Source organism: Cavia porcellus, unplaced genomic scaffold (genome assembly GCF_034190915.1).
Source record: "Cavia porcellus strain 051 isolate PalLab524CR breed Dunkin Hartley unplaced genomic scaffold, mCavPor4.1 scaffold_16, whole genome shotgun sequence".
NCBI lineage: Eukaryota > Metazoa > Chordata > Mammalia > Rodentia > Caviidae > Cavia > Cavia porcellus.
The window spans coordinates 31,233,674-31,245,104 of NW_026947499.1; the positions used below are offsets into that span (position 1 = coordinate 31,233,674).

The 11,431-nt window shown below is 46.7% G+C and overlaps 1 protein-coding gene and 1 long non-coding RNA gene across 28 annotated transcripts; one reads left to right on the top strand and one right to left on the bottom strand.

Moving 5' to 3' along the window:
* Positions 1-2,310: 2,310 nt before the first annotated feature.
* LOC100716306 (transmembrane protein 191-like) lies at positions 2,311-7,569 on the bottom strand. 27 transcript variants are annotated; one of them, XM_063226167.1, is made up of 10 exons: positions 6,790-7,569; positions 6,384-6,507; positions 6,226-6,276; positions 6,027-6,104; positions 5,830-5,886; positions 5,651-5,710; positions 5,453-5,517; positions 5,351-5,372; positions 5,141-5,181; positions 2,311-5,047 (listed from the first exon to the last, which is right to left on the bottom strand). In XM_063226167.1, exons 1-10 carry the CDS (start codon positions 6,942-6,944, stop codon positions 4,843-4,845), a joined length of 858 nt encoding a protein of 285 aa, XP_063082237.1. In that variant the 5' UTR covers positions 6,945-7,569; the 3' UTR covers positions 2,311-4,842. The 27 variants fall into 27 exon arrangements, with proteins under 27 accessions (XP_063082237.1, XP_003478111.2, XP_063082240.1 ...); XM_003478063.5 differs by having other exon boundaries at positions 5,300-5,372; XM_063226170.1 differs by lacking the exon at positions 6,027-6,104 and having other exon boundaries at positions 5,300-5,372.
* Positions 5,871-9,594, top strand: LOC106025356 (uncharacterized). The gene is made up of 2 exons (XR_001198951.3): positions 5,871-6,041; positions 7,563-9,594. It is a non-coding gene; the product is annotated as an uncharacterized LOC106025356 (long non-coding RNA).
* The last annotated feature ends 1,837 nt before the right edge of the window (positions 9,595-11,431 follow it).

Genomic DNA, 11,431 nt, shown 5'->3' on the forward strand with positions numbered 1-11,431 from the left:
TTCTGTCACATATCTAGAATCAAGTAAGTCATGAAGAACTCTGGTTCATTTTATTGGGAATTGTTATGGAGATTCCGTAATCTGAATGCTGAGACTCTCACTGCCACTGAGTTGTCCTTTCAAGATCTGTCCAGCCTAGACAAATGCATCACAAGATTACACTGATACTCTCAATTCAAATGTAGGACAACAAAATTTTTTTTACTATATTTCAATTTATGTTTGAGTATTTTAAAGCTGAAAATGGTGGTTGCTAACTACATTAACCAATCATTTTTTTGCCTATGATGTAAGAATTAAGTTTCAAAGTAGCAGTGCTGATGTTTCACTATCAGTTTGTCAAACACTGGTTCAGATGGTTTTGCAATTTTTTCTTTGATGTATTTCCCATTGTAAACATACAATTAGATTTTACTATCAAATTCTTATTATAAGAATCTTTGTGGTTATGGTAACTCAAGACTCAGCTAGCTTCATTTGTTTTCTTCTTCCTTTCCATTTTAGAGAATTTTTTAAAGCCTAAAGTTGTGTAGACATACACACACACATTTTCTTACACTTTTTTCTCTAAAAAGAAAGAACAGAGCTGGGCATGGTGTCCTGAACCTATAGACCCAGCTACTTGGGGCCTGAGGCAAGAGATCATTTAAACCCAGGAGTTTGAAGCCAGCCTGGGCAACACAGCAAGACCTAGTCTCAATAAAATAAAAATGAAATGAAATGGTTAGGGAAAGAGAACAGGATGGGGGTGGCAAATATATATCTCATAATATATATCACATAAATCAAAATGTAACCTCAGCACACTGGGAGGTTGAGGCAGGGAGATTGCAGGTTCAAGCCCAGCCTGGACAATTCAGCAATTTAATGAGTCTCTGTCTCAAAATAAAAAATAGGTTGGGGGTGTACCTCAGTGCCAAGGCCTTGTTTTTAACACCAGTGCTGGGGGCAAGAAGAGAACAGAAATAATGAATACTTTTGGATGAGCTTATTATCACACTGGATATGGCTACAGAGGGAATCTCTAAGCTTGAGGATCTCTAAATAGAAACTGTCAACGAGCTGGAGACACAGCTCAGGGGTAAAGTCTATGGTTAGCATGCAGAAAGGCCTTGGTTCAATTCCCAACAGTAAAACCAAAAATAGAACATGGGAGAACTGGACAACCACAAATGATATAGCACTCATAATGGGAGCACCAGAAAGGGCGCACACCTGTGATCCTAGTACTTGGTAGGCTAAAGTAGGAGGATTACCATAAGTTCAAGGCCAGTTTGAACTAATAGCAAAAACCTATCTCCAAAACAAAACAAAATATGATAACCAGGCATGGTGACACACCTGTAATCCCAGCACTCAAGAGGCTGAAGCAGGAGGATTGCTGCAAGTTTGAGCATAGCCTGGGTTACACTGTTAGTTCAAGCCCGCCTGAACTACAAAGAGGAAGCCTGTCTCAAAAACAAAAACAAGAGCCAGGGATGGTGGTGCATGCCTATAATCCCAGCACTTGGGAGGCTGGCGCAGGAGAATCATTGGGAGCTCAAGGCCAGCCTATGCTGCATAGTGAGATCCTATCTTAAAAACCAAACAAACAAAAAAAAACAAAACAAAAAAAAAAAAAGCCTCAAAACAAAAGTAAAGGAGAAAGGCTTTCACAAGCAAAAAATGTGATTTGGGAGCTCGGGGGTTTTGTTATGTCTGAGGGTTTAGGATTTTGTTGTTCCCCAGCCTTGTTTCCAGTTCCCTGGCTCAAGCAATCCTCCCACCTCAGTCTCTTGAGTAGCTGAGACTACAGATATTCACCATCATGCCAGTGAAAAACAGAGAATCTGTTGACAGTAAACCTTCCTTGCAAGAAATGTGAAAAGGAGTTCTAGGAAGGAAGGAAAATGCTATAGTCAGAAACTTAGTCACACAAAGGAAGGAAGAGCATTAGGAAGTGCATGTTAAAGAAGTCATTTTTCTTACTAATCTAATACCTGATCAAAATAATAATAGCATAGCAGCAATGTATTCAGTTATAGTTTATGTGTAGATAGAACAAAAACAACTATGATACAAGGGAGAAATGGGAGGGAATAGAATTATTTTATCATATGGTATTGGCACGATAGCTGAGGTGGTATAATGTTATTTGAAAGTGCATGTGGAATAGTTGTAAGTGTATATTACAAACTTTAGGACCACTTTTTTTTTTGTCTTTTTCTTTTTTATGGTACCAGGGATTGAACTTGTTAGGTCTGAGAGAAGGGAGTTGAGGAGAGAGAGGGAAGAAGTCCGTGGGAGGTATGGAGCGGACGGCCGTGAAAGTAGTGGGCAGCAGGTGGCTTTATTTGGGAAATGCGGGGGGGAGGCCCCCCTCCGCCAGCCCCGGGCGCAGCCTCCACTGCACCCAGGGCCGGGCGTGGTTAACACGGGGAGAGGAGACTGGCGCGCTGGCTGCTGGAATCCGGCGATCTCTCTCTGGCGAACTCTCTTTCTGGCGAACTCTCTTGGACACGTGGCGTGGGGGAATCTAAATAGCCTAAGCTTAGGGCAGCGCCCTAAGGCCATTAGAGATGCACAGGTATCTCATTGGCGCACAGGTTCTTAAGGATGGGGATATAGGGTTACAATCAAGTCCATAGGGGGAAGAGGGGGAAGAGTTTAGCTGCAGCCTTTTCTGGTTACAGTGTTCCATCTGGGCCAGCAACTCTTTCAGAACTCAGGACCGCACACTTGCAAAGCAGGCACTTATGCCACTGAGCTAAATCCCCAGCCCCAGGACCACTTTCTAAAAATGGTTACAAAAAAAAAAGGTATAGCCATGCCTGTAATCCCAGCTTCTTTTCTCGGCAAATTCAAGATCAGCTTAGGCAATTCAGTGAGACCATGTCTCAAATTAATATTTCTTTAAAAGCCTGGATGTACTGCAGTGGTAGAGCACTACTTTCCTAGCATGGCTGAGGCCCCTGGGTTCACTCTCTCCAGTATTGCCCCAAAAAGTATAATTTATATGCTAAGGAAAGAAAATGGAGTCATAAAATGTTCACTTAAAAGCACAAAAGGCAGAAAAAAATAAGAATGAATAATAAAAGCAATAAATAGAACATTCACAAATATGATAGCTATAAATCCACCTCTACCCATAGTCACTTTGTCAGTGGTCTAAGTACATCCTTAAAAGTATTTAAAAGAAAAAAAGAACAAAAAGAAGAAGAAAATTTAAAAAGAAAATAAAAGTATTTAGAAGAAATCTAGTGTGGAAGCCCAGGCCTGTAGTCTCAACTACTACAGAGGCTGAGGCACAGAGATCACTTGAATCCAGGAATTCAAGACCGGCCTGGGCAACACAGGAGATTCCATCTCAAAAGAAAGTGGAGGGGCTGGCAAGGGATTTGGTCAAAGAGTAGTATAAAAAAACACACAGGCTCTGTGAGGAGTGACGCATATGACAGTTAGTGAAGTGTGTCATGTCTGGCATATTGTTCTTCCCCTTTTCCCAGGAAAACAGCCTAGCCTTGCCCAAATTGCTTTTCTTTGGCTTTCTTCCCTCTTACACTGATATTCTAAAAAGCCTTACCTTTGGAGCATCTTCTGGGAGTCTGTTCTGGCTTGAGATGGCCCCTCTGAGCTCTCAGTGATTGAACTAAGTTTTGTCTCCAAATTTTCTATCACACCATGGTCACAAACTGTGCATGGGAGAGGGGAGGCAGGGGAGGCATTGCACGCCCGTAACCCAAGCTATTTGAAAATTTAAGACAAAAGGATTGCAAGTTTGAGCTCAGCTGGGGCAACTTAGTGAGATCCTGTCTCAAAATAAGAAGGACTTGAGATGCACAAGGGCCCTGTGTTCAATATCCAGTACTACTGCCAAAATGGGAAAGGGGAAGGAGAATCAGATTTTAGGGAAAAATGTCATGTCTTTATGACTTCCAGGCAAGAATGAATTCTCTAGGTCTCAAAGCACAATTTTTAAATTTGATATAAAAATTACATAAAATTTTTAACCAAAAAACCTAAAACATGCCTAGCGATGAAAATGAAAAAGATTAGGGTGAGGGTATTGGTACCCTATTTCAGCTAGGGACCTAACTCTGTGTGAAAGCCAGCATTCAATCCCCAGTACCACAGTACCACTACCATCACCACCACTAAAGAAAAAAAAAAAAAAAGTTTAGACATCATTGTAAAAACCTGTGCGTATGGACAGAGATACATCAAGTGATTTCACCATTTCACTACTGCAAAATAAGCAGAGCTGCATCAGACAAAATAAAACCCAAAGTTCATTTCCATGAAGAACACTTCTCTTAAATAAAAAGAAAATTACCCACAGAGCCCGAAGTCCTGAGTGCTCACTGCTGGCAGTGATCAGGTGCCCTAGTAAGAGAGAAAACAGAGGCAGGCACCCGGGGTTCACAGGGATGGGGAGCCCACCCAGAGAAAATGAGGCTACAAGGATCTGAACGATCACACGCAGCTGTGCAAGAAGAATCACTGAATCCATGGGAAAACCTGACTCAGCAGGGCCTCCACCTCCCCAAGGCTCAGGCCAGGGGCAAACGAGTTCAGTGAGTTTGCCGACTAGTGCCAGAGATGGGTGAGGCTAAAACAGTGGGAGGCTAAAAAAAACAAGCAAACATAACAAAACAAAGCAGCAGGAGGCTATGGGAAAGGCCGGCCCTAGACATTTCCCAAGGCCTAAGGTCCGGTGGGAAGGACCGGCACCCACTGAACCAAAGTGCCCTGGCTAGTCAGGGTGGTCACGTGAGGTACACACCCTCAGCCGTCTCAACCCAGGCGCACCAGGAACCACACAGGAGACAGAAGTGCAGACGGCCAAGGCCGGCGTGATGCGCTCTAGGCAGGCAGCAACCCGCGCGCGCGCAACTCGAGCAGTGGGGACAGCGTGTAACGCAGGCGGCGGAAGGTGGCATCCGACCGGAGGCGCGCGAGTCCCTGGCGGATGGCATCAGGCTTTACCAGCACCAAGTAGAGCAGCGGCACCACCAAGAAGCCGAGCGGGCGCAGCACCAGGGTCTGCAGCGTGCGCAAAGCCCACAGCCTGCAGACTCACAGCACAGAGACAAACGGTTAGAGGCAGGAGGAGGGAACCAAGAAGGAGCCCGCAGCCCCACGAGTCGGCCGCCTGACTCACCTGAGACGCCCCGAGCCCACGCCGCCAAACAGCCGCTTCTCCTGAGAGAAAAGGGACCCGCGTCCCATTCTATGCCGGGGCCGCAGGCGCGGCGTCGCCCAGGTTTCCCCGGAGGACTTGGATTCCAGCTCCAGCCCTTCCGCCCCGACCCGCGCTCACGCAGTCCGCCCTGGCCACCTCCTCCATAAGTGAGCCCGCGCAGTCCTGCACCTGGAGAGACCGCGAATCCCACCTGCAAAAGCAGGCACTTAGATGGGCCATCGGCTCTGGTGGCCCCGACAGCCATCCCACCGCACGCACTAACTCGCTTACGTTTCCGAGCCGCCCCGCCAGGCGTCCAGCGCAGCCGCCGCCTCCATCACCTTCCCCTGCAGCTCCTGAGCGGGCGGGAGTGAGGACTCAGGGCGAGGGGAGGCCTCCCGGCGCCAACCGCCTCAGATCTGGGGGTGGAGGGGAAGGGCTGCAGTGTCATGTGGGGTGACCCGCTCTCAGGGTGGAGAGCGACCGCACCTGTAGGACTCCGCTCTGCTCCTGGAAGCTGACCCACGCCTCCTCCGTCCGCTGCGAGTCCTGGGGTACCGGAGCCTCGATCAGACTCCAGGGGACACACCGCTCCCTACCCGCCTGCACTGTCCAGGCTCCTTCACACCTGAAGGCGCCCCTCCCCAGGGTCCCGAGTCCACTCGCACCTGCCGCAGGCCCTCCGCCTGCATGGCGTGCTTGGCCTCCACCAGCTCCAGCTGTTTCTACGCGAGGAGCCAAGAAAAGTCAGGGACTCGCTCGCCCGCAGCCAACAGGTGTCTCAGGGCCCCGCCCACACCAGCCCCCAGGAGTCGTGGCCCCGCCTCGCCCTTCAGGTCCCACCCTTCAGGCCCCGCCCAAGCACCTGCAGCTCCACCAGGTGGGTCCCCACTTGCTGCTCTGCGCGCTGCTGACTCAGTTGTTCCCCGCCATAGTAAAAGAGCTGGAGGAGGGGCTTGTGAGGGGGGGTGTGTACTGGTTCTAAAGAAGGGTATTAGGGGACTGGGACCAGAGCGGAACCTCCGCGAGGAACCCAGAGAGAGACCGTCCCATCCTTGCGGTACCTGACTTGACAGCTCCTCCCACTGTTCCTGCAGTTGCCGGTTGCATTGCTCCTGAGGAACAAGAGCGAGGGAGGGGTCCGGGCTCTCCGCCGGTTCCGCCTCACCCAGGCCCCGCCCCGCCCGCCGGCCCCGCCCCGCCCGCCGGCCCCGCCCCTCACCAGCTCCATTTTGCGCCTTTCCGCAGCCTCCAGCTGTTTCTGCACCCTCTCCGCGCGCTCCCTCACCGCCTCGCGCGCCTCCGCTCTTAGGGCTGGTGCCGCTTGACTTCGCCTCCGCTGTAGGCTGCGGAGGGAAACTGAAGCCGGTGCTACAGCCAGGGCGCGGGGCCCTCAGGATCCTGCGACTTCTGTCTCCCCGGGAAGGACCGGCGCGGGCGGGGTTGGAGCAGAACTCGCCAGGTTCGGGACGTGCCGGGCGCCCCCCTTCCTTTCCCCGGACGTCTGACAGGGTCGTCCGAGTGTCCAGCAGCCTCGGTGGAACGTGCGGGCCCGGCGAGGCGGCCCTGTCGCCTTCGGCCGCCGCCCGCGAGCCCTACAGCTCCGCCGAGCGGCGCTCCCCGCGCACCTGCGCTCCTGCTCGCGCAGTTCGTGCAGGCGTCCGGCGAGGCTCTCGCTCTCGGCCTCCAGCCCGCGCACCAGCTCCTCTAGCTCTTGCTTCCGCAGGCGGCCGTCACGGTTGTCCTTCTGCAGCTGCAGCCGCTGCTCCTGCGCCTCGGCCATGGCTCCCGGCACTCTGAGCAGACCCTGGCACAGGGCCGGGCCCCGAACTGCGGCCGGCGTCACAATGGGTACCTGGGCGCTCTCAGAGGCGAGGCGGGCCAAAGGGTCACCCTTAGGCCAACATTAATAAAAGTTTTATCAGAAATTGAAGCAGGAGGATCGCAAATTCGAGCCCAACGTGGGCAACATAGAGATTTATTGAGTCCTGTTTCAGAATAAAAGGGCCGAGGCTGTAGCTCTGCGCGAAGGCCCTCGGCTCAACCTCAGTAACTGAGGGGAAAAAAATAGAGAAAAGGATTATTATCAAACATGTTACCTCCTGGGCAAAATCTCTGCTTATTTTTTGTATAAATATCTTTCCCAGCTGAGCGGCTCTCAATTTTTTGTCTCAGGATTCTTTCATACTTTTGAGAAGTCATTGATCCCAAAAAGCTTTTAAGTAGATAATATACCACAGTATTCAAATTAAAACTGAACAGTGTTTAAAATATTTATTAAACCTTACGTAATACTATGAAATTATTTGCACATAAATGTTTTCAAAAACTAGAATGAAAGTAAATCTACAAATCTAATGTCTGATTTAACATGAAACAATTGTTTCTTCTTTTACTTCAGTCTGCTGCTGCATTCTGTCTGTTGGAATATGTTGCCTTGGTTGTGATGAAGAAAACCTGGCCTCACAGAGATAGTTGCTTGGAGACACAGAAAAGCCATTCAAAATGAACAAACTCCAGAACAAATGCACGGAGATGGCAGTTGATAAGCTGACTCATTTTGGGTAGAACAGTGGTCATAAACTAAGCTGTTTGAGGGATGGGATACTGAAAGAGTAGGATATGGTTGGATGTGGTGGTTATACCTATAATCCCAGCATTCTGGGAGGCTGAGGCAGGAGGATTCCAAGTTTCTACTCTTTAACGGCTACTCCAAAAGATTTTTCAAAAGGGAGATTTTTCACCTGTCAGGACACTCAGCCCTGGGGATGTAGACCAGCCACTGTGAGTCGGCCCCATGGCCTTCTGATGATTTACCATATGCTGAATCCTGAAAAAACTGGGCATGCGGAGGCTATGCCACATGTGCCACTGAGTCAGGAGCCCATTGTGCAGCAGGAGCCAGTGGAGTACAGCCAGCCAGAGTCTCACACACTGGAACCCACACCACACCAGACTCCATGGACCAAGTGATTGATCACTTTCTCTTGGGCCAGGTTTGTCCTTTCTAGCATCTCCATCTTCACCTGAAAGGAACTGAGGCAGCATAAAAATTCACAGCATCCTTGAGTAATTCAGGGTAGAAAACAAAAAATGTGTTTCCCATAATTGGTAAGATCTCCGATTTTTCTCCCCAGCATAGCTCATTTGAGAGCTCAGGCCCTTCTTATGACTCAAGATTATTTTGGGGGTTCAAACAACAAACCTCTTCCTTGAGTTCTCTATCCCCTCACCCCACTGGTCAGCCCAGACTCAGCCTCTCCCCATCCTGAGCACATAGCAGAGCAGATTCTTTCAAATGCATCCCCTTCCATTTCTTCCCTCAATGGAAGTTTTAACAGTCTCTCATCATCATTGTAATTCAGTACAGAATGATTCTTGCTTTTGCAAAATGAAGACACTTCTATTTTCATTGCTGGCCAAGGAAAAAAAACTATAGTATGTTAATATTTTCTGTCCCCCAAAAATTCGTATGTTGAAGCACTAATCTCTAAAGTAACTGCTTTTGGAGAAAGGGCCTTAAAGAAAATAATTAAGATTAAACGTGGTCATAAAAATGAGGCCATGATTCCATCAAGTTGGTGTTCTTATATAAACAGGGTTTTGCACACCTGTAATCTGAGCATTGGAGGAGAGTAAGGCAGAAGGTTAGCAAATTCAAATCCCACCTGAGTAATTTACCGAAACTGTGTTACAATGAGAAATAAGGCTGAGATGTGGCTCAGTAATAGAACCCTTGTGTTCAGTTTCTAGTACCAAAAAATAATGACACCAAACAGCTCACTCATTGTTCTGTATCTGTCTCTCTATATATCTTCCCAAAGAGAAGATCACGTGAGCACACAGAGAGATGGCAATCACATATAAACCAAGAGAGGAAACCTCAGAGTGACACCTACTGTAATGGAAATTTTATAGCAAGAAATTTTAAAAATTAATTAGTAACCTGTTATTGTATTAGGACAAGATGTGCTTACCCCGCCTGTCACATAATTACACTGTTAAACCTAGTCACCCTTGACTGTGTCCAGCTGCTTTTCACAGATACCCTAATTCAGGTCAGCCTGTCCCAGTTCAGCTGCAAGTGCTATATTTTTCCACCTAAAAATATAGCCCATTTTTCCAATATGCTTTAAGGACTTTCTACCTGGGACAAGATAGCCCAATCAAGGACATACTTAACTCTACCTGCCCTGCTCAGCAGCCCCTTTCCTAGAATTTCCCTGCCTCATAATAAACAATTTATTTTAGTTAATTCTACCTGACAATGTATAACTTAATTCATGTAACCAATTATATGATAACCTGCTATTAGCTTTTATACTTCCTGCTTACAAAATGTATATAAGTTTCTGTTTCTCTGTTAACCAGAGCTGATGATTTGTAACTGATTCCCACTAGCCTATTAGCATAATAAATCATTGCCTTCTAAACTCCTTGGTGAGAGGTGCCTTCCTTTTGGTTCAGTAACAGGTTTCTGCAACCCTACCTTGCTGGGACATCCAGAGATGGATGGTTGGACAGGAGTCCTGACATAAGCAGGTTGCAGGGAATGGGGAAAGATGAGGATGATAGCGGGGTAGTGACACAATGCTAATGCCTCACCTTTGTTTGATATCTCACCCACATAGTTCTGAGGAAATATTTGATTCCAGTGGCTTTTTGTGGAAGATCACTATCAGCAAAGGACACCCAGCCTCTCTGCAGAGGAAGATGACTAATTTCCTGGACTTAGATTTTTTGTTGTTTTTCAAGTATCTTGGGGTTCCTCATTACGTTTTTTATTTGAGCTTCCTTTTTTCTAATGGAAGCATTGATTGCAATAATCTTTCCCTTTAGGGCTGTTTTCATTGTGTCCCATAGATTTTGGTGTGTTGTACCAGCATAGTTGTTTATTTCCAGAAATTATTTAATTTCTTCTTTGATTACTTCTGTGCCCTATTGGATATGTAGGTATATGTTATTAAATTTCTAAGTGTTTCTTAATTTTCCGGGGCTTCTTTTGTGATTGACTACTAGTTTCATTGTACAATGATCTAATAGGAAACACGGGGTAATTTTGATTCTTTTATATCTATTTAAGCAGGATTTGTGGACAAGTTCTGGTCTATTTTGGAGAAAGTTTTATGTGCTGCTGAGAAGAATGTGTACTCTGTTGTAGTAGGGTAGAAGAACCCTCGATAGATATCTAATAAGTTTGTTTGTCAAGGGTGTGATTTAGTGCTGATGTTTATTGACTTTTTGTTTAGTGGATCTATCTCTTTGCATAAGTGGGATATTAAAGTCACCACTATGACTGTTAGTGTTTATTTGATCTTTTATGTCCAGGAGTATTTATTTTATGAAGATAGGGCTCTCTTATTCAGTATATATATATATATTCACAAATGTTACCTCGTCTTGTTGGATTATTCCCTTAACTACTACTGTCATTCATGACAGCCACAAGTGACAAGAGCAAACAGGGTAAAAGGGGGAAAGCACGCCTCCTTCCCTCCCTTACAGTTTATGTTGGTTATCTGCCCCTGAGTGGGTGCAACACTCGTGCCACCTATCCCAGCAATAGACAATGAACCAATCACAAATGCCAGACTCAGTCACCCTAGAAAGGCCTACCTCCCATGACTGCATGAGGCTTTGGGGGAACATTTAAATAAACCACAACATTCCACCCCTCAAAGACTCATGCACATCCTTTATGCAAAGGACATTTAGTCCATCTCCAAGAGTTGCCAAAGTTCTAACATTTTCAACACTGCTGAAAAGTTCAAGTTCCAAGTTTCCTCCAAGATCAAGGCAAAGTCATAGCTATAACCTCCTGTACAAAATAAAACAAAGTTAAACACTTTCAACATACAATGGTAAAAAATAGACATTACCATTTTAAAAGGTACAAACATGATACAAAGGACTGGAATAAAAACAAGTCCAAAATCCAGCAAGGCAAACGTTAAGTCCTGGAGTTCCACCTCAGCATCTGAAGCAATCTGGTTGTGAGCTTGAAAAGGCTTGAGTGACTCTACCCCCATGGCACTTAGGTGGCTTTTACCTTCCACAGCTTCTCTCTTAAACCTGTTTTGCTATCTTCTTGCAGCTTTCCTTAGGCAATCCATATTCCTGGCTTTTCCAAACTTCTGGGTTATTCACTGCACCTTTGGCTTGATACTCACAACTTCACACACTGCCCTCTCAGAGACATACTGCCTGGCCTCCTGGGCCTTCTAAAATTGGGGTAGAAGCCTTTTAAACCTCATAACTCATACATTCTCC

Bases quoted from the DNA above. Each gene is read 5' to 3' on its own strand.
- LOC100716306 (XM_063226146.1), bottom strand. From the start codon at position 6,944: ATGGCCGAGGCGCAGGAGCAGCGGCTGCAGCTGCAGAAGGACAACCGT. The intron at 6,508-6,789 runs GTGCGCGGGGAG...TTCCCTCCGCAG, and splicing joins CTGCGCGAGCAGGAGCGCAG to CCTACAGCGGAGGCGAAGTC. The intron at 5,518-5,650 runs GTGCGGTCGCTC...CCGCCCGCTCAG, and splicing joins AGCAGAGCGGAGTCCTACAG to GAGCTGCAGGGGAAGGTGAT.